This window comes from Lissotriton vulgaris, chromosome 5 (genome assembly GCF_964263255.1).
Source record: "Lissotriton vulgaris chromosome 5, aLisVul1.2, whole genome shotgun sequence".
Lineage (NCBI taxonomy): Eukaryota > Metazoa > Chordata > Amphibia > Caudata > Salamandridae > Lissotriton > Lissotriton vulgaris.
In genome coordinates this window covers 1,140,384,392-1,140,411,759 of record NC_141693.1, presented here as the reverse complement: position 1 = coordinate 1,140,411,759, position 27,368 = coordinate 1,140,384,392, and the positions used below count along the sequence as shown (strand labels likewise).

At 41.8% G+C, this 27,368-nt stretch overlaps 1 protein-coding gene across 17 annotated transcripts in view; it reads left to right on the top strand.

The window, feature by feature from the left end:
* ABLIM1 (actin binding LIM protein 1) overlaps positions 1-27,368 on the top strand; it is an 899,845-nt gene that overhangs the window by 837,779 nt on the left and 34,698 nt on the right. For 6 of the 17 annotated variants that reach the window (XR_015295979.1, XM_086922881.1, XM_086922883.1 and 3 more), the window contains 4 exons: positions 4,563-4,667; positions 11,968-12,015; positions 16,575-16,718; positions 23,102-23,196. Coding sequence is in view for 15 of the 17 variants with exons in the window: in XM_086922881.1 (XP_086779007.1) it covers positions 4,563-4,667; positions 11,968-12,015; positions 16,575-16,718; positions 23,102-23,196 (392 nt within the window). In the remaining 2 variants the exon portion in view is untranslated. The remainder of the gene's footprint in view (positions 1-4,562; positions 4,668-11,967; positions 12,016-16,574; positions 16,719-23,101; positions 23,197-27,368) is intronic. The other 11 variants (XM_086922894.1, XM_086922895.1, XM_086922882.1 and 8 more) reach the window with 7 other exon arrangements.

Genomic DNA, 27,368 nt, shown 5'->3' with positions numbered 1-27,368 from the left:
CAATTATTTTATGCACTTGTTGCATGTGCTGTGACAGGCTTTCCTTTGTCGGTGCTGTTCAAGAGAACAGAATTATTTTAAAATGTTAAGGGTAAAAGTGTGCCGAAGCTTTATGTACGTTTGCACCAGGTGTACTGATTGAAATGCTTGTCCAGGTTTTCCTGTACTCTACATAGGCAGACCCCATGTCTTCCATTGTCTGCAAGTGAACTCCAGTACCTTGGCCATGTCTTCCATTGTCTGCCAGTGAACTCCAGTATCTTGGCCATGTCTTCCATTGTCTGCCAGTGCTCACCTGTACCATGGCCAAGTCTTCCATTGTCTGCCAGTGCACTCCAGTACCATGGCCATGTCTTCCATTGTCTGCCAGTGCTCACCTGTACCATGGCCAAGTCTTCCATTGTCTGCCAGTGCACTCCAGTACCATGGCCATGTCTTCCATTGTCTTCCAGTACTCTCCAGTACATTGGCCATGTCTTCCATTGTTTGCCAGTACTCTCCAGTACATTGGCCATGTCTTCCATTGTTTGCCAGTACTCGCCAGTACATTGGCCATGTCTTCCATTGTTTGCCAGTGCTCTCCAGTACCTTGGCCATGCCTTCTATTGTCTGCCAGTGCTCTCCAGTACATTGTCCATGTCTTCCATTGTCTACCAGTGCACTCCAGTACTATGGCCATGTCTTCCATTGACTGCCAGTGCCCTCCAGACCTTGGCCATGTCTTCCGTTATCTGCCTGTGCTCTGCTGTGCATTGACCATGTTGTACACTGTCTATCAATGCTCTGCAGTGCAGGGACAATATTTGTCACTATCTATCATAGTTCCGCTGTTGAATGACTCTGGCTTCCACTGTCAGTCAGTGCTGTTTGAGGACCCTGCATTCCACTGTTTACCCGTGCCCTGCAGTGCGTTGATCATTTTTCCTAGTGTATCCTAGTGAACACTGACATGTATTGCAGTACAGAGTGCTCTCATTTTCTGTCGATCAGTGCTAGTCTGTGCACATCAGTGATAAACAGTAGCGTGCTCTGTTTCTCATGCTTGGTGTTTATTGCAGAGATCCTCCTTCAGTGTTGGATCACAGTTCTGTTGCTCACCACAGCTTGCTAAATTATATCCGCTTACCCACTTCCATGCCAAGGCCAATTCTTATTGGTGGGCGAAGAGAGCAGTAACAGTCCTAGGCCTATCTCTAAGGTCCCACACAGACAGCCTACTTCTTATGTCACTCTAAGTGAGTGTTGACATCTGGGTTCTTCCAGTCTTAGCCTCCTGAGTGACCGTTGACGGTCCCATGACTCTTACTTGACAAGTCAAGCTGTCTCTGACCAATCTGCACTGCAGTCTTCCCATTGGATGTTCTGTATACCGAGCTGTAAAACGTTCCCAACACAATGTGGGCTTTTAAATGAGGTCTATGGACAAATTCAGAGCCCCTTTTCTCTTGCCTTCTTACTCCATCTCTCTGTAGGTGGCACTGACATCTGTCTCCTGGAAAGTCCTTGTGGAATACATCTCAGATCGCCCTTTTTTAGTTATATCAAATATTTTAAAACTTCAGTGAGTGGGCTGCCACAATCTTGAATTACTTTAGTCTCCTAAATACAAATTCACTACGGCAGATTCATCTAAAAAGAAAATTATCTAAATCATTAACATAGTCTTTAAAGTCATAAATCGAAAATATTTGCTGGGTATTGCATTAAAAATATTCAGTGGTTTACCTCTGCGTACGATGGCCTGTTGTTATTAGAGCACAGGTGTGACTTGGACTGTTTAAAGTGGAAAGAATTGCCTGAAAACATAGACGACCCTCAGATAAGAATATATATATATATGCTAAAACTGAAGAGAAATTGAGAAAAAAGTTGCACAGTTTAAATGAGCTATTATCTCCATGGGGGAAGTCAGCATTGCTCCTGCATGCACTGCCCCCATCGGTTGGTGCATGGATTAAATCAAACTGCTTGGATCAAGCACGCTTGATCATATACTTTTCAATGTTATTTTAAAGGTAGGACATTAAAAGACATTTCATGACTTTTGTAGCCACCCATTATATGTGCATTAATGTCTACCAAGTACTTTCGTACCTTTTTAGAATGTATAGGTTTAGGGCCTGAATTAGCGTTTGGTGAACCATGTTATTCCGTCACAAATATGACTGATATCCTGTATGCCGTATTACTAATCCATTATATCCTATGGCACTTGCAGTACAGCAGACGGGATAGGAGTCACGTTTGTTATGGAGTAACCCGTCTTCCAAACTCTAAATCAGACCTGTAGCCATTTGTATTACTTAATATTCAAGTTATGCTTATGGAAGTGCTTGTGTTATAGAGTTTTTCGGCGTTTACGTACATTCCCTTAAAAATAATACATAAAGTAGGATTCATATTAATTTATACACACCGTTCTTTGGCTCAACCTCATAATATTTAATATTTCCGCACATGCTTTCCTCATACATTTTGTAAATACCGCACCAATTGGTGAACTTTACTGAACATCTGTGCTATTTGCAGAGTCCATTTTGGTGTATTCACTTAGGTATAACAACTAAAAGTTATTATTTTGTGGGTGTGCCCAAAATTTGCAATTTGGGTCCTTGACCATTCCTCTAAAATTGCCCACTTTTGCAAACTCATTTGAAAAGTATGCATATACTTTGCACACATGTAAAATATTCTTTAACATGTGCTCTGTACCTTCGTGAACAGGGCATTCTTTATACGTATCAAAAAGCTTTGCTAATTGGACCGTCTTTGTTTAATTACCAAATGCTCATTATGATGTAAGAAAAATAAGTCATTCATTGAATCTGACCCAGTGAAAGGATACTGGTTAAAAATGCAAACAATTGAAAAAAAAACAATATGCTCAAGTCAAATTGTTTATATGAAGGTGGTGCTATATGGCAAAAGGGATACCAAAAGTAGGTCTCAGGCATATTTAAAAGAATTTGCTGAATTTTCATGAATGCTTTTAGGGTTGTAGAAATGATTGGTGTAAATATTGGTATAGTAGTGATTCCTGTGACACCCATCTGCATCTGATATTACATAGCGTGAAAAAAAAATACATTTATAGACAACAAACAAACACTTATCACAAAAGGCTATTGAAGTGAGGACGGTGGCTATTCTCCCTAGGTAGTGCTGGGTGCGGGAAGGAAAATTACACTACTGGAGAAGTTGAGGAAATAGCACTACTTCGTGAAGTGCAACATTCCCAACTACACTCAACTTTGCTGGTTTAGGGATTCACTTTGTCTACTAGTGCCCAACACTGGTTTGTATCTGAATTTTTTTACTACTTTAAGACTTGTTGTATATGATAAAGAGTTTAAAGGGCATGTTGTTCTACTCGCTGACATTTTGGTAGATCTTGTGAAAGCTCTTGTAAGGAATCTCAGTGTCGAGTCACCTCGAGTCTGCCGGTCCTACAGAAGTTGTTGACTGGAGGGGCTGACTGGTCGACTGGAAAAAGTGGAGATTAAGTGACGTAATGATGGAGCAGAGTCCGCTGGTCATGTTGCACATCCGGCTGACTCTTCCTACTCCCGATTGATATTTCAGAATTGTGTTCAGTAATATAATTGTGAATTGCAGTCCTGTGCCCAGTGGGGAGGAGGTAAACAATAACCTGCTTGGCTCTAGTAGTGAAAAGTTGTAGAGCCAGAGCCATTTCTGTTTTTGCAGAAGAGATTTATAGCCACTCAGCTTCTGCCAAGTCTGACTAAAGAAGTCAAAGTTGGTCTTACTGCAGTGGTGTGGAGCAGCCCATTGCAATCTCCACTAGGAGTGCATGTTCAGTAATTGTGCTCCCACTGACATGTCTCCATTCCTCCACGATTTTGTTTGGATGTGCCCATCACATGCATAGTATAAGATGGCATGCCAAATGTTTCAGAGTGCTATTGATGCAGGGCCTATTGAAGCCACAAATTCTTTACAGTCAGACATTGCAAAGGCATTTCCACAGCTCATACTCTTCTCACCACATTACCTCTACCTCTCTCACTGATCTCTTGGGTGCCCTTTTCTGCTATAGATACTTAGATTCCATTTAATTCGTTGCAGCAGATCCATGCCCAGGAGATTTCTAGCTGGTCAGGACCAATATTAATGTATAGGAATTGAAAAAATCTTAACTGCACATATAAAAAAGCTAATCACTGTTGAGCTAATATAGTCCCTGCATTGATGGCCCTTGCACTAATGCACCACCACTTACCTTGTGAGCTATTGTACCTCCAATGTAACCTGCCGTGCTGGCAGCACTGCATGCATGTGCCTTCTGAAATATACTGTTGACTACCAAGCTGTACCTCCTGTCCATAATCTATTCCTTACATGTATTTTTGCGTGTGGTGAAGTGGAAACCGACCTATGCTTGCAAACGTATTAACATTTGCGGCTTAAATCTCGTTTTCCTTTCTCGATGTATTTTGCTTTCCTTCTCTACTGTTTATTTTTTCCTGCTCGCTTTGTGATTTGCTTTCCTATTTCTCATGTTGTCCCTTCCCTTTCCTCCTTATCCGCTCTTCTCATTGGAGGCAATGAGACATCTAGCGGCCGCAACTCCCCTCTCCCCTGTCGGTCAGACAGTCGCCCTGTAACTCCGACTTACGCCCAGGCCCCTAAGCATTTCCATTTACCAGGTAGGAGCTGGTCCCATGTCGGACCCCGTGTCCCAGTGTAGAATGTAGTAGTGTCTTGTCTCGTCTTGTCTCACATCACGTCATGCTGTTCCACTGGGGAGTGCAACTCTTAACCCTGTTCTTCTGTAAAGATGTTGAACACTGTTGTTTCACTCTCTGTACTGTATTGGAAGAAAGTGCTTTTCAAGATGTGACTGGCACTACACACATGTTGTGGGTGTCTTAGAGTCGGACATTCTGGAAATCTACTCTACGTGCTTTTTTTGTTCTTATAGGTGTTCTAAATTTGTTTTCTTTGGCAAAGGCATTTAGCACTCATTTGTCATGAATTTCTGCACACTTATTTTGCTTTCAAAACATACCCCAAAATCTGACAAATATATTCTCTTCAAAGCTGTTCTCCTCATACAAATTCCACACTATTTTTGTTTTTTGTTTAGGTTAACCATGCTTTCCTTAACGCTTCCTGAAGTGCTGCTTGAGTGTGTGAGAACTCCTTTACACATTGATCTTACTTTTTTTTTTTACTTGAAGGTATTCTATTTTTTCTCTCAGGTTTTCATCTAAGTTATATTTGCTTAGTGATATCCCATAAGTCCTTAGAGATATTATTCACTGTTTCTTCCTGATCGGTATTCCACACAGATGTTTTACTTTGAGGAATTACACACTTTTTTCATTGGCAGTTTTGCATTTTTAATTTACTTAAAGATACTTAGTTCTCCTTTCCCCACAGAAGCATTCCATGTTGTGTTTTCCTCAAAGGTATTCCACATGCATGTTTTATCAGAGGCATTTGACCTCTGAAATATTCCTTGCTGGCATTCTTACCGTGCTTATCCAACCTGCAGGTAAGGGAAACAATACTTTTGTCTTATATGCCGCAGAGGAAGTGTCTCAGTTGTTGGTACAGTCAGTGGCCCGTTAATAATACATTTTCCGATTGACAGAATATGGAAAAAAACCGATTTGAAACATCAGTCCCAACATTTATCAAAAACACCTGGAGTTGATTTCCTTCATCACCTTCCTACAAATATTGGCATTCAGCTGGTTAGATGTGATGCAAACATCACAGAGTAAAACCAAAAAGGAAAAATAAAAAAGCAAGTCATACCCTGTTCATGTCAGTAGCTTCGCGCAGATTCAAGACAGAGAAATAACTAACACACACAACATAGAGAAAGTAGAATTTCACATTCCTACATTAATTCTTATTTGCTTCTCTCCTCGTATCCAGAGGTGTAGGCATATGCTGGACATATGTATTCCTCCTCAAATGATATATTGTGAACTCTCAGTGAACTACTGCCTTCTGAGAACATCTGCTTTGCTGCATACATGTTTAGTTTTCAGTCTGTTGTTTTTCCAGATTGATTTAGTGTTTAATTCTATGACTATCTTTACTGGTGTTGTGAAGTGGTCTACTGGTCTCTGGATATGCTTGTGCCATATAAAACATATGAATATGCAAATAAATAAATAACTAGGCATCATTGAACACAACAGACCACGAAATATTATTTAAAAGCTGGGAAACTGTGATCAACACTAACCTCTTTGAACTTTCTGTTTCCTAAAAGGAGTAGTAGAAGTTCAGACTGGCCCGTTGAAGTAACAAGACTCTACACTGGAGCATAGAATACCTGAGAGCTCCCTACTTTCTATTGAACTCTTTAGCTTGTAGACACCTAAGATTAAGTACACAGCTTAACATTTGCTAATGTAATACATTCAAAACTGAGCAAAAGTGTTCTTTGATTCCATGATCACAGAACTTAATTGATGGGTTTGAAAAGTACGCCTTAAAAAGTGAACAACACTAGAACAAGATCTATCCTTTATGTCACAAATTATAATACTGCAGGGGAACTCTATGTGGACCAGCCCCCCCCCCCCCCATACATTTTAAAGGATTGAAGAAAAGAAGCTTTGCTGATATTAAAAAGTAATTAAACATATGCTTACTTGGCTCATGGTTGGATAAGACCTTGTCTAGAGACACCATATAGTGTTTTGAGCCTTATGGTTGCATAAGAGGATGCTGTTGCCATTTGAATCACTTGATAATATATGTGAGACAAAGTTAGTGTTGGTGAATTTGATTGGTGAGCTAATTGTAAATTTGCTGAAGAGTACCTACTTCCCTTAAAGTAGTGTGTATCTTTGTACACTGGTGCAAGGAAGGAACTAAGAGAGTGTTTAATTGGCTGGAAAGCGTGAGGGCACCGTAAATATACAGTCACTGGAAAGTGTGTCCTTTATACCTCCTCCAATCGGGAGCTGATGTATTGAAGTTTCGTATACCTCATTCTGATGTCATTCGAACCAGTCAACAAGAGCACCTCAATTGCCCAAACTCTGCTGCCTTCTGACCAATTACAGCACGGAGTCAGTCAGAACAGATGTTCACACGCTGGAGTCAAGGCCTACTGTTCAGTGTATGTAGCTGCCCCAGCCAGGATGTAGTTTAATTGATTTTCAGAGGTTCAGGCAACGCATCATGTTTTGAAACCAGACATGGATTGCACACTTAGTAATACTAATATAAAAAATACATATTTCCAAACGTGCACCACACTGACTGAGGATGCTCATTGATGCAATTTAATGCAATTTTGCTGGAACCTCATACATTTCTGGTAACAACAGTGTTACCACTTCTGGTTGCATCCTCTTGGATGTGGAAAGTGGGTTATATTTATCTAAAAATGTTGGTGGATTAGAGCACGCTTATGAATTTTCTTGCCACTGTCTAAGACATAGCCTCATAGATCAGATTTTGGAGAGGTGAATGTTTTGGTGTTTCTTGAAGTTATTTTCCCAGGTATGATATTAAAGTTTTGTGTTCTCTTTCCAGTGCCTGTTTCATTATTGCGAAAAGTGTTTTTCACTAAATTAACTATCTTTTTACTGTTATATTAAAATGACATGGCACTCCAAGTTTCTGATTGTTCTACATAGCCCTGAGGATGTTCATTTGATGTAGACACACTCGGCCACCTGTGCTTGCAGATTTTGTGTGAAAAAAAGAGACTACAAAAGGCAAACTGCAAAAAAAAGATTAAAAATATGAACATACATACATTTTCCCTACCAAGAGATTGGTCTATCTCTATTCATTTTTTATAGATTCCTAAATATAGCTAAACTCACTTGCAATCAACGGTAGATTTAGGTTAATTCATTTTTTCACCTCCAATCTTGGTATATTCGGGGGCAAAGTCTTGATACAAGGTTCAGATGTATTTTGGTTTTTTTTGTAGAGAGAAATGTATATTTGGCATATATTTGGCAATCAGTGTTTTTAAGTGTAAAGTTTTACAATTTATATTTTATATCTTTTTTATCGTGTTACCTTTACAGCTGACGCAAACTATTTAAAACAGGAGAAAGGCTTTTGTAGTCAGCTAGGGCCAGTGAAATTCCCTACTTTTGTTTTCCCTTTTAGAGAGGGAGAATCTCAAGCTTAAATACAGTGCCTTAATTGCAGTTAATATGTAATGCTCCTTTCATTACTCTGATTGCCCTTTCTCATCCCAGTACTTAAAATATATGGGTATTCCACTCCCTCAGGCACCACACAACGTAGCTTCACTAGATTCTTAATCCTCTCTCCACCCTACCCTCTCATCTGCTTCTTCTCATAACTCCACCTCTCACCAGTCAACGTAAAAAAGGGAAGGGCTCATCTCATGTCCTGTATTCCCCAAACATGGGGATCATAGAGCAGTGGGAGGGATGGAAGTACCAGAACAAGGAAGAATGATCTTGAGTATTGAAGATTATCTGTAATCAATCTGAGCATTATCTCACTCCTGCCCATGTCCTATTCTTATACGTATATTCCACATTGGCGATTTATGACTCGATTATCAAAAAAATAAGATACAAAATTCTAGAATGATGTTCAAAACTATATTTGATTCCAAGCTTTCGCGTATCATTGTAACTTATTTTGAAAAGGAGGCTGTCAATCTTATGGACCGAATTCTAAACAATGATTGGACTCAAACTTCCAACCGATAGTGGTCATCTAAAGTAGAGGGTGCACCAATATTCAGCTTTGCGCGTATTTTGAATGGTGGCCCCTGCAGACTCTGTCCAAGAAACATCATGCCTCGAGTTGATTCAGGCATGCACTGTATAACATAAAGTAATTAATTCTGCGATGGATAAGCCTAGTGATATACACTTCTGATCAATCAGCTTGAACAAGAGATAGAAGCCTTCAACCTTTGTGCTGAAATCAGCAAATCTGGAGAGAAAAAAACTTCACAGCACAAACTACATCCAGCAAATGCCAAGAGGAGGAGTAGAGTTTGGGGAAGAGGATGGAATCCTGGCTCTTAAAGTGAACCTATCCTGTTGTGAAAAATCTGCTGTATAGGGAAAGCGATCTCAGCTAGTCTGGTGGCAGAAGTAATTGCCATTAGCAAAAACAATGTTCAAAGCCAAATATTTCAGCTCCATATCAACCAAAGGCTGGAAAGTAGGGAGTTGTAAAACTTTGAGGACTGAAGGAAGATTCAAAGCTGGAATCATAAAAGGTTGACAAAGAGACACAATATATAACAGTCTATAACCTCAGATCTCCATATCTGAAAGTCCGCTATTAGGTGCACTTACAGATTTACTAGCTGCTCATTGGACCCTAACAAACTGCTGGAACCAGATCAAATCTGCCTTGCAGAATCTATCAAATCCATCTTGGGTCACACCTACAAGGAACTAAATAGTTGTTTGAACACCAGGTAGAGAAGGAACCACAATGTCTATATTATTATATACAATTTGGTAGACAAATGATGGGTTTCCTAATCTGATGTCGTTAAAGGGAACGCAAGACCTAACTGCTTGAGATCCCCCTGTCAGCCTACAAGCTGACGGACAAAGGCACTGGCAAGAGGCCCTATGAACAAGAGGGATCTGAAGAGTATAAGGGTTCTGGTAAAAATGTATTTGAGTGCATGAACCCTGATCTGTGGAAAAGGAAATCTTCCCCTGCAGGACCGAAATAGAACACTAGAGTGAGCTTTGTGTGTTCCAGGTAAAGATGAAGTAGAAGTCTAGGAATCAGAGGGAATGCGTAAAGAAGAGAAGTGAGACAGAGGTAGGAAAGAGAATCCATCCATGTGGTTCTATCTCCTGATACCTGATACATGACCAGGAAGAAGGGCATTGTGAGAAGAAGGCAGGATATCTATCCACTTGAGGAACTGTGAACCATTTGCAAATCTCTAGGACGACTGGACTAGCCAAAGTGAAATTGTGAGAGCAAGTAAACTAAATTCTACCCAATCCCCATTTTGAATATCCTTAATAAGGGATGCATATAGGGTGTTCACATCAGCCCTGACAAATGCAATGCAGCGAAGCTTTCCTTCAGAGCTGCTTCAACTCTTCAGTATTCAGGATCTGAGACCGAGACCTTGTCCAAAGTTTACTCAGGCAAATTGGCCAAAATAGGTTCAATTGCTGAAGGTAAATCTAGTTCTCTTTTAGCTGAATAATGAAGGTGAGAAAGTAACGTTGGCATCTCCGTCTTCTCAGGATGCTTTCACTCACAAAATAGGAGATCACCTCTGATAGGGAACACATGGGGGCTTGAATCTGTGCTTTAGAAAAGAGAGTTTGGAACAACATCTTCCCTCCAATGTTGTCTGTCTTCATTCGCCCTGGAGATGGAGAGCAGTGATGACAGTTCTAAGAGCACTTTCTGTGATCCATCAAAGAGTTAGGATCTCGAGCCAAAGAAAGTAGCAAAGTAGCATCAATGTGTAGCCCTTCTATTTGGATCCTTTTGTAACCAAATCAAAAGCTGAAAGATGCAAGCCCTTTCATATGTTTTACTAAATAAATGTATGTGTATAACTAAATAAATGAACTTATCTATACGAAGAAAAAGAAAGCAGAGGGATAAAAGCCCTGACTTGGATTGTTCTGTCAGAGGCTATCCTCCTTTCAAATGAGCGCTGAACAAAACTTTTACTTAGGCCTGTATGATGTTCTTGTCTACAGCAACCATGCTGTTGGAATGCTTCACTGCTCACCTGCGGAAGTATACTACTAATCGGGATGGTTACCTGCATGAGCTCTGCCACATGATGAAAAATTGTTTCCCTGCCTTTTACGAAAGCAAGTTTTAATCGTGACAGAGCCGACCTTTCCTGTTACCCATTCCAGATCACAGAAATGTGTACCAGTAAGATTGCTTGAGACACTTCAGTGAGTGTATTACGTGAACGACCTGATTGTCCAATGAGCCATAAAATCTAGGTAATTTGGTTGAATCATACCTGTGTAGGAAGGTTGCACGTCATGCTTCTGGTTTGATATGATGGCAAATGCATCAAGAAAACCAGTCCCACTCGATCAAGATACCCGGTCCGGGAAGGTGAAGCCTTACGAATGGACTGGAGACAGACAAACAGTACTTTATTTTCAGTATAGTTGAACACTATTGAAAGGGGTTGAGCCATTTTCATGGCACTTGGAATCATTCATATTAATGGCACCCACCCACAGCGAGTTCGATGCTGGCTTGATCTCACGGAAAATGGGAGAATTCATAACATGCTGGTGCCTCTGTAAAGCACCTCTGCATCTAGTCCAGAGAATGAAGAATATTTTACCTTTGTATATGTTTAAAATGTATCATCAAAAGTTCTAATCCAAAAGGAAATCTATACTCAGTATTGTGCTGAGTAGTCAATGCAAATCCTATTTTCCCAACATTGCCTTCCTGATCCGACAGCTTCTCTTCAGTGATCCGAGACTCCTAAGACACTTCTTCCAGGTGTGGGTGATTTTCCTTGAGAACGGTAAAAATTGATTCACCTTGCAACTGCTCCATAATTCTGTCTTTGCACTCCATTGTCTCATTGCTTTAACTGAAAAGGAACTTGAGGTCGTGAATGGCTTAAGATCATTTTTGATATATGGTGCCACAGTGGTGCTCAATCACGCCCTCGCGAAATGGCTTTCAGAGTCAAACCTTCAAACCATTGTTTATGGCTTGTATTAGCAGTCTCCAACTTTTTTGTCTCTACCTGCTGCCATATGAACACCTCTCACCTTTTTCATATTTTCACACTCCTCTGGGTAAACAAGAAGGGACACCCATCTCCACTACGTGTATGTAACTTGTCACCAAATCTTTGTCTTTTGTGTGTGGACCTTCCACTTGTTTGACATCCAGCACCCCTTCTATGTCCCCCACGTGTGTTGGGATATGTAGACATCTTGCCACTGAGCCTGACCTTGCGACTTACCTTATTATGCGTCTTCCTTTCCACAGATCACGGCGTGAACATATACAGGAAGCCACCCATCTACAAGCAGCATGGTAAAGTAGCATTCTTGTATATTAGAGATGTTCAATTGTGCATGGCTGCATGCCTGCCTGGCGCATGTGTCTTTTGAGGCTCCTAGAAATATCAAGCGTACTCGAGATGCGCCACACAGATCAAATGTGTTGTTTATTTTAAGATACAAAATTAAGAGTACACGGGGGCTAAGTAACGTGATGTAATTTACACTATGCCACTTTAAACTGATAGTCCACCAGTAGTAATATGCACAATGGACTTTCTCTTAATTGTGCATGGTGCGGGCTTCACCTAAAAGAATACTGTCTCCCAGCTCGAAATGGTGTTATGACCCCCAATTGAGTAAAGATCATAAGCCTTGTCCCATGTGAAGAGGGTGCAAGAGCAACAACAGAAAACTTTAATTCAAAGAAAGTGCGGTAAGTCCATTGATCTACCTTGTAATGGAAACGATAGGGCAAAATCAGTATCAGAACCTAAAGCCCTGGGACAGGCACTGAGAATAACCAACAAGACCGAGGTAAAGCCGAGGTAAACACTGAGTGGTTCTGCTGTGCTATCATAGCCAAGAAACTGGAACAGGTGGTCTTTATGTGTAGCCAATAACTGTGCAATTTATTTTCAATATATTTGCGTTTAGTACTTTTTTGTAGTTTCCTCTATTTATAGTCATCCGACTTTTGGCTTGTAACCTGTGAGTTGAAGAACAGTTAATCTGGTTTGATTAAAGACATTAGGTGAAAATATTTGCATCAATGGGCTAATTCACTGACCCTCAGAATTAGTTCTAAAGGCACAGACAAAGAAAGCATATACCGCCAGATGGAGGCTGTTATGGTATAACCCTTTATTTGAAAGTAGCTGTGATATGCCATGCATCCTTTCATTTGCAACCATGATGTTTATTTTTGTTCACCCCCATAACATAGTGTTGTTGTTGTTTTGTTTTCTTCTTTTTTGTGTGAAATTTGTGTATGTCTGTGTCTAAATATCCAATTAATATGTGCGTGTTTATCTACTGACCTCCATTCTAACCCGTAAGTACTGTTCGAAGTCATGCTTTTATACAGTGATGTGAAAGCGCTTTCGCTGCTATTGCTTTGCTGCAGCTTCAAATTCCACCTGCTGCTAAATCCCCATGGTCCATGCAAGTTGAAAAGAACAACTTCGCGAATAGTCTTGTATGGACAACGACAAACACGTAGGAGAAACTCAAAATCAAATCGCCCCAAGAAAGCAACAAGTGAGAACAAGAAATGAATCAACATATATATATATATATATATATATATATATATATATATATATATATATATATATATATATATATATATATATATATATATATATATATATATATATATATAAACATCTACTCATTATGCAGAAATATTATAATATTGTAAACTGGGCCATACATGGTAGAAGTGTGATGTGGAAACAGTTTAGTAGCGGCGCACAGTTGGACAGTGCTCATACATGCTCAAGCACAGAGGTCTAACAGAAATGTGCATCTCTCAATCCTCCCTACTTTTGTCACTGCCCATCTGAGAAGGTTCCATTCAGAATTTCCATTTGATTAACATTTGTCTGCCACTACTACTTCAGTGCAGTCTGCAGGCCCTCCGCCACTGGGAGATGTAGAGGAATCATAATATCCAAATCAAAGCGATGTGACACTTTACAATTAAAATTAATAATACCAAATATTTTGTGCTCGCTGAGGAAAAAGCTCAATATACTTTAGTTAGAGTAAACTTTTCATAAGTTTGTTCATCTACTTTGGTCTGTTTGTCAATGGCATTAATTAGCCTGTCTGGTCCCACGCTTTTCTTAGCAGCGCTCTTTCTGCCCCGTTAACTTTTCTGTTTGAGCTGCTTCTAGACATAGCACCAGTACTGCAGTGCCAAATAGGTGTCATCCAGTCGGTAGGGTGGCAAAACACATAGTCGCTAGTTCCATTCCGGACAAGACTGGCTGCTTTTCACATGCTCAGTGTGGATAGGAGCAGGGCTGATTCTCACGTCTAAGGAGGGTATATAAAAGAATATAATTAGCAAAGAATGCCCTATGTATGTAGAAGGTAAAATATCAATAAGAAGGGAGTTAATCCAAGCAAAACAGTGGAGACATTAAAGTGTAACTGTGAGCACAAATTCATACTGTTTGGCCCATTGGATGACGACATGGGTGAGCTAGTTCTTCATGAATTCATATCCGGTTCTGCTTCCCCCCAAATCCTGACAGCTTCCGGGTGTATAAATGATTGTCCAAGTGCTTGCTGTGCCTGTCCTGTTTCATGTGCAAGACCTTCTATTCAGAGGTCAGTCGGACTGCTCTGATGGGAGATACTACTACAAATGATTCCTGAGGAAGGTTGGGTGTAGTGAACAAGGCAATCTTTGGTTATTTTAATTGCTGCCTCTTTTTTGTTGAGGGTTGGGGCACGAAGCCACACTCACATTAGCAATTGGCTAATCTTTCTAGCTTCTAAGCAGTCATCCGGTGTCTAAGTTGTTTGCCATGGCTGTATAAGTATCTAATTATCTTTCAACATGTTCTGTTTCCAGTTCATGTTAGTGTAGGGCCAGCCAGCTGCAAATCTGGTCTTACACCATAGCCAATCAGAGGAATCTGAACCAAGGCACCCTCAGTTGGAAAAAGGCAATACACTTCCTTAAAAGTGTGATAATGTGGGGCACGGATGTCCAGCATAGTTTTCAGTGGCCTGGTTTCCTACCAGATTTCCTGCTTATCCGCATAAGATAAGTTGACGTACAACGAATCTAGATGGAATCATTTTTTAGGTCAGTGCTTGCTTTGGCAATTAGGCAAGGATCTAGTGCTCATCTGCTCATTTTATGGATCCCTGAGTAGATCTTAGTCATAGTTGGGAGGTCCCTTAAGGTTTCCTACCTATAAAGCGACAGTGTAGTCTACACATATATAGCATTTACATAAATAGTGGGCCAGTATATTCAAAGTTGAAGTTGTGTAGCAATTCAGAATCCAGTGTTTTTCCCTGCACAGACTTCTCCAGGTATTATTGGAGGAATTCATGCACCCAAAAGAAGTTGTCAAATGGGAATAAAGTGTGTTTTTAGTTTGGGAAAGTTAAATCGCCCACGGGGTTAAATTCCAAAGAGGGAAGATAAATTTACAGTGGGTGGTTTTTCAGCCTGGTAATTCCGATGGTCATGGAAAGGGGGTCCTGGTGCATAATAATAGGGGGTAGCCGTTACTGTGATAAATATAGGCTCTTAGTATCCCATGCAGCTTTCATTTTTGGCATGTGCGGGTGCTCTACACTAATGCCTCCTTTCTGGTGTCTTCCAAACATTCTCATTTGGTAATCTAAAAATGCGAAGTAAATGCGTTTTCTGGATAAGTGTAAGTCGTGAACTTGGCCCTTTGACAGGATCCAGATTGATCTTTGTCTTTTTACGCTTGCTTTCATTACTAATCTTTCTAATAAATGCAAGATGCATGCTTTGTTCTCCTGAAACAGTAAAAGGTTCAGTAAACTGGAACGGTATAATAAATATGGCTCCATGTGTACCAGAGCACCTTCCACAGACCTGCTCCTCTGACTGCCACTCTGGTGTAAATACCACTTGTGACATCTTTTGTGATGTGTGTCAGCGTGGTCAGAGTTGCAGGTGGGTGGACCTCTTTGAGAACCAGAAAGAAAGCTGAACTATTATTAGTGCAAGCAGGGTATTAACTTCACTGGCCTACATGCCATTAAATTACTCAATTCTGTCCTTCTCAATATGCAAAAAGCAGCTAAATCACATTATATCCATGCTGAGAACTGTGGCCATGCAGAGTTGCATGACAAAACCATTCAGCTGAGTAATCTTTTGGACCAGCAGTATTCCATGGAATTCTACATCCCTTCCTCTAACATAACTTTTATAAGGCCTGCATGTCACCAAGCCTGTTCAGAGTTCATCAACACATTATTTTTCCCTTCATTAGGTTTCAGGATAATCAGAAGGCAAAATAATGGGAAAGATACATTCACTAATCTGTGTTCTCTGGCTTGGTTTATCCATTGTGCAGTGTGGGCTGTGTTTTGGGCTGTCATTGGTGCATGTTCTTTTTCAATGCCAAAGTAGCTACAAAAATGAATGGCAGCAGAATAACTCTGCCAATAAACAGAACGCTGCAGTAATGACATGCCACAGCTTGTGAGGAGTAGCATAATGAATTTCTCTCTATGGTCTTGTGCAATAGATGCCAGGCCTTTAAAGGTGCATGCCTTAAGCCACACTGCAGAATACAGCTGTTACCTGAGGAGACACTGGCTTGTACTTAGTTAAATGACCTGTTTCATTAATGCAAAGGCTGTGAATCCTAAGCAAAAATGTTACACTTTCTTCCAAATAGTACACATGGAGCCATATGTATTCCTGTTACAGGTTTCTGTCTTCTCCTCACCATCTGATGTGAAGCAAATGGGAGGGGCATAACCCATCGAGACATCTCAAGGGGGTTATATACTTTGAAGGCTAACACAACCTGGCCTAAAATTGTAAAATAGAGCTAAGTTCAATCCCTGATTGCTATTTAGATGCAGCTGCCTTGGCAGCCCAGAACAACTCCGACGATATCATCAAGTCCTCCACGTTCCCAGCAGCCCATGCTCCAGAACCCAACGCGATCCCAAAGATTGAGACCGACTCCTGGCCTGGCCCCCCCTCACTTGCTGCCGTAGGTATGCGAATCACACCAAACAAATTATGAGAAGCAGTGTAAAAAGAAATTAAAAGTGGGGTCTGGAAGTGTTTAGATGTAAGTGAAAGTAGAACAAACTCTCAAAATACTTAAATTCTCTTCTGCACTTTTGTCTACAGAATACCGCATTGTTTGAAAAAATGAATGCCATGTTGAGAATCTGGATTAAGATTTTATAGGAAAAATTTTTGAAAATCACACAACTCATGCTGGCTCCCTTTGTCTACACTGATACCACAAGCACCACCCACCAATGCCTTATAGGCCATCAATGCCCTGTATTAGCAGATATCATCTGAACAGGAAACTATTTTAACAGCAGAAGTCCCTTAGGAACAATTGGACGTTAGTCACAGAAATAATTGGCTCCTTCTAGAACAACTTTACTAGCCAGTGTATTAACTAACTTTCCTTTACTTTATAAAATTTGTTTTATAGTGAAGAATTTAAAAACCTTTTATCACATACAGTTACCCACAATTCAGAGAATTTGGAGCTTGAATGCACTTAAAGATTCATATATCCAGCAGTCGTCTTCTTATTTTGTGTTAGACACAGAATTCTCTTGTTGTGAATGCCAGTCATTTGCCCTCTTTATAGTTTCATAGAATGAATACTTTCCGATGTTATTTCAAGTGTATTTAAATAGTGATCTTGCTCAAAACACTGTTCCTGTTAGTATCTGAACGGTTGATACACAGACTTTGGGGCCAATCCTAGCTATCCTTTAACACAATTGTAATTGAAAACTGAGTCGCCAGAATCTTTCTCCCTACTGTGATGTAATTACTTGAAGAGGCAGATATACTGATGTTTTGTGGGGTTACATCATAAAAGGGATAAAAACCTGAAAAAAACTATTGAGTTGGGATTTACTTCCAGTGCAAAACTTCATTTGCTCTGGACAGTAGCTCTAAAGTAACACAATCTAATGCTAGTGCGGCTTTCTATTTCTTTGTGTCAAAGGGGCATCCCATGGGTGGGGTTTAACACAGTGCCCAATCTACTGAATATGTCAGTCAATGCCTCTTTGGGGCATGCATTAAAAAGTAGAAATGTTTTTATTTCTCCTAACTTTTCCAACATTGCATCAGTGCAGTACTGTATAGCACACATCCAATGTGAAAAAAGTTTTATACTATGTCTAAACGTAATATTTTGTACTGGAAGGATACCTTTTCAGTACAGAGTTGTCCTATACATCACACACTTGCACAGTGGTTCAAGAATGTGTGCGTGGGGTAAGGCAGGCTCGAAGAGCGCCGGTGCAGGGGTATGGAGAAACAGTGCCTGTTGATAGTAGATGTGGTGCTGTACTGCTGTTAGTGAAGCTACCCTGTAAGTGTTGGTTCTTTTGAAATGTTGGTACTTATATTGGTTTTGTTGTCTACAAAGTCCCTTTCTAGTGCTCACTCCTCACCATCTGAGTACATCATTTTAAATTTTTCTAATTATACTGAATATGGAATAGGCTAATAAACATGCCGGAGTATGGTATTTTCTCGGTGCACGTACTGACTAGCTAGCACTACCGAAAGCATAGTGCATCATTACATTTAAAATCAGATCCTCAATGTGGCCTTCACTTATCCAAGTATTCAGGTAACTTCTGGCAAAAAGAAAGTGTTGATGAGAATCTACAAAAGAAATACATAAATGATGCATTGGATGAGGTCTGGGTGTTGTTTATCATGTTAACATGTTGTAGAAGCGTGACTTCTTTCAGTTCTTGCTATTTGTCTATTTTTCTGTTTTATGTACATTTCATTAACATCTAGCATCACCCCTAAGGGAGTACTGCAACACAGCCCATGAAAAAGATTGCAGAATTGTTGTATATGCTTTATAGGTACTAAACACTAAATTCAGGCACTCAGTAAACCCATAAAGAAAGTTCTATATAAGTGAAGATGATACATTTTTAAAATAGTATTATATGACATTCTGAATGAAGCCTTATGTGGGAGCATTTGAATCCAGCATTGTTCTGAAGCAAAATAACTTATCTTACAAAACCATCCTTATTCAGACAGAGCATATCATTGCGGGATCTATTTAGTGACTTGGCATTAGTCGAGGTAACCTTTGCATGACCTACCCATAGAAAGTACAGGAACTACAGAAGAAAAAGGAGTGAACAAAGTAGACAAAGGGCTCACAGGTTGCCCATTACATCTGGCATGGACATCATCCATCCAACTGAGGTCTGTGCATAATTATTCAGTAACTAGTGAATCATGCAATTGTGAAACACTTTCAGATGTCAGAAGATTCAAATCCATTAAGATATGCAGAAGGTCAAAAGTCACAAGATTAAAAGGCCTCCAGTCAATTGTTGTTAAAGAAGGTCCAAAGCCACTTACCAATGACCAATGCCCAAATGCACATAGAGGTGTAGTATTTCCAATGTCACCAAATAATGAGAAATAAATGTGCAGTGTCCCAAAGAGACGAAGGGGGGCAGTAAGTCCCAAAGCACAGTAGAACATTTAACAGCCATAAAGACACTGAAAGATGGAAATTAAAGATAGAAATTAAGCTTCAGAATAACAAAGAAGCACCAATGTTTGTACAAAGCAAATAAGGTTTAAATTCAAAAAGAGGTGAAGCTGTTCTAATATCACTAAGATGATGGAAAGGTCCAAAGACACTAAGATGTAAAAACAACCACCACTAAGATGTGGATATGGACCAAATCCTTGGAATTGTTAAAGGGTGAAAAGGGTGAAGTCTAAAATAACTAAAAAGGGATAAAGTTCAAGAGTCTCTAAAAGGGAAAATAGGTTATTTTCACTTTGTGGAGCCAAAGGTACAAAATCTGTAAAGAGCGAAGAAGGTTCAGCATTATTAAGAGATTGAGGAGGTCTAAAGTCACTAAATACTTATTAGAACATTGGAATATTGGGAGCTCCATTGAAAACAATGGAGTGCTCCGGGCTTATAATGGCTGGTATAAGCCTGGAGCTCCAACATTCCAAAGTTTCTTTGTTCACAGCTCTGGCTGTGAACAAAGGCTTCAAGGAACCTGGGGGATTCCAATCCCCTCGCGCTCCCTGAAGTCTTTGTTTTAGTTGTTAGAACATTCTGCCCTCTAGTGGCAGAATGTTCTAATAGCTTTATAGCCCTTCGAAGCAGGCCTATACTGGCTTTTAACACCTTCGCTGCTAGGTGTTTTCCCCTCCGGTGCTGGATGATGCCCATTTCCATAGTTTCATGACGAGCTCAGCTCGTCATCAGCACAGCTCAACCGTGCATCATGACGAGCTGAGCTCGTCATGAGCATGGAAAGGGTTAAAGTCCCTCTGCTTTGTTAAAGTCCCTCGCCTTTGACCTTTAACACTGCAGCGGGCCATTTTTTAAGTTCAAGTTTATTGAATAGCCGGTATAGCCCTCTACGGCGGGCTATAAGGCTATATTAGAACATTGGAATGTTGGTAGCTCCATTGAAAACAATGGAGGGATCAGGGCTTATAATGGCTGGTATAAGCCCAGCGCTCCAACATTCAAATGTTTCTTTGTTCACAGCTCTGGCTGTGAAAAAAGGCTCAGGGAGCCTGGGGGAATTTCAATCCACTTGCACTCCCTGAAGTCTTTGTTTTAGTTGTTAGAAAAATCTGCCCTTGAGTGGCAGAATGTTCTAATAGCCTTATAGCCCTTCGTAGCAGGGCTATACTGGCTTTTAAAGTCCCTCTGCTTTGTTAAAGTCCCTCGCCTTCGGCTCGGGCCTTTAATGCTGCAGGGGGCCTTTAATAGCCGGTATAGCCCGCTACGGCGGGCTATAAGGCTATACCATTATCTCATGTTGCCATGAGATGATTGTGTTACAAAGTGACAAAGACTTGTGAAAGAAATGTCTCTAATATTACTAAGAGCTGGAGATGAAAAAGGGCCTGCAACCCCATAAGGGATAAAGAGGGCCCAATGTGACTAAAAAGTCCCAAAGCCATTAACAGAGAGAGGAAGTCTAGGGTATCTTAAAAGAGTAAAACATTTCAAAGTCTGTAATAGGTTAATGAGTTCTCAAGAGAGTAAATAATGCCGTTAGTTCATAGTTACTAAGAAAGGAAAAAGCATCAAAGTCAAAGAGATTATGGAGGTCAACAGGCATTAAAAGTTGAGAAAATTCCAAAGTCACTAAGATACAAAGATGGCTTAAATCCATGAGAGGTGCCAGAGTTTACAGTGGTGAAGGGACAGGGACCCTTTAAAGTACCACAAGAGTTGAGGAAGGTCCAAAATTCCAAAATGTAACAGAAGGTCCAAAGCGCATAAAAGAGACCGAAGCGTAAACACCAGTAAAAGGAGAAGAAGCTCTAGCGTTCCTGGTAGATGACGAAGGTTCTAATTCACTTAAAGGGTCAACACATCCACAACTTCTAAGTCAGGATGTGTGGATCGCGCTCATTTTTGAGGCTTTAATTCTGCCATCTTTCGGAATTGTGCTTCTAATGCCAGGTGAAATCCTAATGTGAAAATATGCATTAACCCACCGGTTTGCAACTTTCAGGTATTTCTACTAAATATTCCTAAAATAATTTGCAGCTTATTATTCCAGCTGTATTTTTTCAAAATATCTGCAAAAGGGTGCACAGGAGGTCTGTAAGTGTAGTGTTTGACTCTTACGGCCACATGCATCAAAGTCCGTTTTTGCGATTCCTTCTTTGCGATTTTTAGGGAATCGCAAATAAGGAATCGCAAAACGGGATGCATGATTGAAATTGCATAAAATTTGCGATTCGGTAAAAATCGCAATTTTTACCGAATCGCAAATATTATGCGAATTCCAATTTGCGATTTCGCAAATCCCATTGATTCCTATGGGCCAAAAGGCCCATAGGAATCAATGGGAATTGCGAATTCGCAAATTGGAATTCGCAAAATGTTAATGCATTCCATGGGTGCAGGGGGGGATCCAAAGGACCCCCCCTGCACCCCTGAAATGTATTTTAAAATGGATGTTTCACACACACATGTCCTAAGGACATGTGTGTCTGTAACATGACAGTGTTTAAAATGCTAATTTGAGCATTTTAAACCTTTTTCGCAAATTACCACGAGGTTCACCCTCGTGGTAATTTGCCCACCCTAATTGCGAATTCGCAATTTTAAAAACAATCATGCATTGCTTTTAAGGAATCGCAAATTTGCGATTCCTTAGAAGCAATCGCATTTTTGGAAATCGCTAAAAATAGCGTTTTTTCCAAAAAAGATTGATGCATACTAAAAAGGTATTTAGGAATCGCAAACGGACGATTTTACCGAATCGCACTGTTGCGATTCCTAAATACCTTGATGCATGTGGCCGTACATCCTTAACTCTCAAACTCTTGACCTGGACAGATGCTGGAGTTTAAATGTCACTGAGAGTCAGCAGTGCCCATTGTAATATTGTAACATTTATCAGAGCCTTATTGATCCTCTGTTCTCTGCTGCAAGTTGTGTTGAGGTCACATTTCAAACATCCCATTGGAAAGCTGATAGACAAATATAGGCTTCTAGAAGTTGGTGGCAAAACAGAAACAATGTGTTCCTGTTGCACAATAGTAAAACAGGCCTTACATAGACATATTCCATCTCTTACATTTATTAGACAGCTCACCAAAAGAAACTCTGGAGATAATATTTCAGAACTGCTAATCCAGCATGGTCAGAAAATGTTTTTTCCAACAGTCATTCAATATGGTGGTGCTTGAATGGTAGGTACTATTGGGCGATATGCTTGTGTTATGGTGTATGCTATTCACTGAAGCAGCTTTGGTTCAATGCAGTACTTTGTTGTTGACAATATTTCCTCTTGGAATATTTATGCTCTGTTTGTAAGCTGCAGGAGATCCTTAGCATCCATTTTGTTGGCGAGGCTACACTCGCCTGACATATGAGAGATGTCACCTCTACTAGGCATTCAAGAGCACCAGCCTCTAAGGAAATCTTACTTTATTTAAATAATTCTTTCTTGTCAATCAAATGATGCTTCCTAAATACATATATACATTTAAATTCCAGATGTTAGATGTTAGGTCAGTCTTTTATAGCGCACGGCTACTCCAAAGGAGTGTCCCGGTGCTTTAATTAGTGACCGTAAAAGACAGACAACAACAACATAAGACAGAGCTACTACAGTGAGATAATAATAGATAATAGTAGGTCCTGCAATTACAAACATAGAAAACTACAGATTTTCACCGAATAATCAGAGCAATTTTGCATTTAAAGTCTTAAACTGATCATAGGCACTGAGCAAAAAGTGCCTGCTGATTGTGGCATTCTTCTTTGAATGCTAGTTGATGTCACTGAATGGAATTGAGATGTCTCTTTGAGGTGGTTTTTGCTTGTACAACTTAGTTAGCCTTGTTTTTCAAAAAGCAGGCTCCGACACAAGGCGCAGGTCCAGCAGCCGAGAGGAGGAAGATGAGGAGCTACAGAAACGCAGACAGCTTCAGGAGGAGCAGTTGATGAAGGTGGGTGACAACAGAATTTTTTTGTTCTGGCTTAGAGACATAGATACACACATACAAACATATAAACATGCATATTGGGGATTTCAGTCTGCTCCCGTTATCCATTGATCTGTTCAAGTTGAATACACATTATGCTTACACCCACCACAGTATGGGCCAGTAGACCAGCCCACCTCAGCCATTGCCTCTGTTCACTGTAAGTGACAGCATTTTGCTTGGGCACATGTGCACAGGTGCCCAGAATATAGGCCACTTCAGTGGCAGGGTTTGCGGGCCAACTGTTGCTTTTATTTCTGCTTTCATTAAAAAAAAATCTGTGAAGGTAAATTTTTTCTGTCAGAATCTTTTTATTGAGTTTACACTAAGATACAACCTTTATAGCTCACCCCAGCTCAAATATTCCTACTGGTACATTGCAAGAGCATTAGATAGCTAAAGAACGTTCCCCGCTTGCCTGGGGAATGCTGTCCAAAATTGGAGGATTGGTCTCTGCAATATCTCTTTACAACACTTTACATGTCACATATTATTTCTGCTTCCTGTTGTAGGAGCTAACAAAATACATCTAACTTAGAACCCCTAATCAATTAAGGTAAAAAGTAAAAGAAAAAGAAGAAAAACAAACATTTCCAAAGTGTCAGGGGTGCATAGTTACAACCTTAATGGGTGGGGAGCGGATAATTCGGCTCCCACAACCAGCGTGAGAAGGCCCGGGGAGAACCAGGATCTCTGGACCTCACGGGGGCTCCTACTATTATATCATGAAAAGGTGAAGGGCTTGCAGCCTAGGCCCACATGCCAACAATGGTAATCAAAACTTTTACAAGAGTCTTCTATGACATCTGACATCTGTTCAAGGGCCAAGGCGTGCCACAGTCGGACGTGCCACTGAGTAAGGGAGGGGGCCTCTGGTTTCTTCCATGCCGCAGCTATGGCCATCTTGGCTGCCCCCAAACATAGCCACATAATGGAACGGTCTCCCTGGGTTTGGTGTTTGAGGCCGGGGGCTCGGACACCTAAGAGTCTGTGTTCCAGGGACTCAGAGATCGGGTAGCCCAGGATTTGTTTGATTTGGGATAGGATCTCCTTCCAAAAGGGTTGGATAGAGGAACAGTCCCACCAAATGTGACGGAATTCTCCCAACAGTCCGCATCCTCGCCAGCATCTATCAGATGTGTTCGGAAAGATAGCATGTCATTTCTGGGGATGGAGATACCAGTCATACATAACTTTATAGTGGGCTTCCCTCTAAAACATAGATCGGTTATATTTTGTAATATCTTTATAGAGGGTTTCCAATTTCTTCTCTGTAGGCGGAGCCCGTAAAGTGCTATCCCAAAATCTTCTGTGTCGAGGCACCTGGAGTGGGCTGAGAGAGAGCAGGAGGGAGTATAAGAAAGCGACGCAACCCTTGGCTGTGATACCGGTTTGAACAAATCTTTCCACCGGGAGCAGATCTCTGGTCACTGCCTGTAGTAGCTGAGGCTGCTGTACCCAGTGTTTTAACTGAACATAGTGGTACTCTTCTGTGGGTGGGAGCTTAAACCTGTTTACGCAATCTGCGAATATCCGCACCTCTCCCCCAAGTAAGAGGTCGGATATCGTGAGACATCACCCCTCTTTCCATTTATCAAAGAGCACTTGTTCGAGTGCAGGGGGAAGGCCGAGTTGAAATGAACAGGGGTCTAAGGGGACGGAAAAGTAGTCAGCTAAAGGGCTTTAGTTACAGTGTCCCATACCTTAAGGTGGTTGCTGTAGGGATACTCAAGTAGGTGTTAGTCGGTCTTTCCATCTTCTGTTTTCAGGGCAAATCCCTGATGGTTCGACCCGCCACCTGTCAATCCATGTGAAGCCACAGTTTCTCAGAGGCTTTAAGGAACCACTTACCCAGGACTCGGAGCTGTGCGGCTCTATTATACTGAAGATAGTCTGGGAGAGCAAACCCCTCCTCTGATCGTGGTCTTGCTAGCAGACGTGGGGACAACCGTGCCCTCTGGCCTTGCCAGATGAATTTCGTAGACATAGTTTGTAATTCTTTAAATATGTAGTTATCTAGAGTGATGGGAAGGCCCTGTAAGAGATAAAGAAGGCAAGGACATTCATTTTTGTGGCATTAAGTCGTCCTATCCACATCAGATATTCTGAGCTCCATCTCTTGAGATCGGCTTTGAGTTCTCGCAGCAGGGGGGGAGTTGGCCTTACATAGGTCTGCCAGTTTCAGAGTAGTATTGATGCCTAGGTAAGTTATTCCCTTTCGTACACATCTAAATGGGGATGCTTCCTCGATGTCCCTCTGCATCTCTAGAAGCATTGTCTAAAAGTTGACCTTGAACCCGGATACTCATTCAAAATGCACTAATTCAGGCTATATCGCCGCTAGGGAGTCAGTAGGATTGGTGATCGGCAGGAGGACATCATCTGCAAAAAGTGAGATCTTGTGCTTGTCTGAGACAAAACTGATGGCACTAATCTCGGAGTTTGATCTAATCTTCGCCGCTAATGGTTCGATACCAAGGCAAAGAGCATTGGGGACAAGGGGCAGCCCTATCTGGCTCCCCGTTCTAGCTCAAAGAACTCTGACGTGACCCCATTTACCAACTATTCCCAGAAAGGCCTCACAGAACCCAAAGCGGAGTAAGGTATGTATTAAGAAGGACCAATCGACCCGATCTAAGGCCTTCTCTGCATCCAAAAAAAGCAGGGCCAGGGGAATATGTTTCTTCTTTATCTTCGAGGTCGAACACCCTATGCAAATTGTCATTGGTCTGGCCACCCCTTGATGAAGCCTGATTGATCGGGATGTATGAGAGTAGGCAAGACCTCTTCTAATCTATTGGCTAGGACTTTGGAATATAGTTTGGCGTCTAAATTTAACAGGGCTATAGTCCTGTACGAGGCGCGGGCCTGGGGATCAATCAATCAATCAATCAGTGACACTTGTAAAGCGCGCTACATACCCGTAGGGTCTCAAGGCGCTGGGGGGGGGGGGGGGGGGGTGCCGCTACCGCTCGAACAGCCAGGTCTTCAGCTTCTTCCTGAAGGAGAGGTGGTCTTGGGTCAGGCGCAGGTCGGTCGGGAGGGAGTTCCAGGTCTTGGCGGCCAGGTAGGAGAAGGACCTTCCTCCTGTAGTCGCTCTTCGGATGCGGGGGACAGCGGCGAGGGCGTGGTTGGCTGATCGGAGGTGGCGTTTGGGAGCGTAGAAGTTGACTCTGCTGTTGAGGTAGCTCGGGCCTTGGTCGTGTAGGGCTTTGTGTGCGTGGGTGAGAAGGCGGAAGGTGATTCTTTTGTTGACGGGGAGCCAGTGAAGGTCTCTCAGATGTCCGGAGATGTGGCTGGTTCGTGGGATGTCGAGGATGAGTCTGGCTGAGGCGTTCTGGATCCGCTGGAGTCTCTTCTGGAGCTTGGCGGTGGTACCGGCGTAGAGGGCGTTGCCGTAGTCCAGTCGGCTGGTGACGAGGGCCTGGGTGACGGTCTTCCTGGTCTCGGTAGGGATCCACCAGAAGATCTTCCGTAGCATGCGTAGGATGTTGAAGCACGCCGAGGAGACGTTGTTGACTTGCCTGGTCATGGAGAGGGAGGAGTCCAGGATGAAGCCCAGGTTGCGTGCATGGTCTGTTGGTTTGGGTGCGGTGCCCAGGGCGGGAGGCCACCAGGAGTCGTCCCAGGCGGAGGGTGAGGAGCCCAGGATGAGGACCTCCGTCTTGTCCGAGTTCAGTTTCAGGCGGCTGGTCGTCATCCACTCGGCTACCTCTTTCATCCCTTCGTGCAGGTTGGCTCTGGCGGCGGCGGGGTCGTTGGTCAGGGAGAGGATCAGCTGGGTGTCGTCGGCGTAGGAGATTATGCTGAGGTTGTGTTTGCGTACGATGGCCGCGAGGGGGCTCATGTAGACGTTTAAGAGGGTGGGGCTCAGAGATGATCCTTGAGGGACACCGCAGATGACTTCGGAGGCCTCTGACTTGTACGGTGGTAGGCGGACTCTCTGTGTTCTTCCGTCGAGGAAGGAGATGATCCATTCCAGCGCCTTGTCCTGGATTCCGATGTTGCTGAGGCGCCGTACTAGGGTGCGGTGGCAGACCGTGTCGAATGCCGCGGAGAGGTCTAGGAGGATGAGGGCCGCTGTTTCTCCATTGTCCATCAGGGCTCGGATGTCATCGGTGGCGGCGATGAGGGCG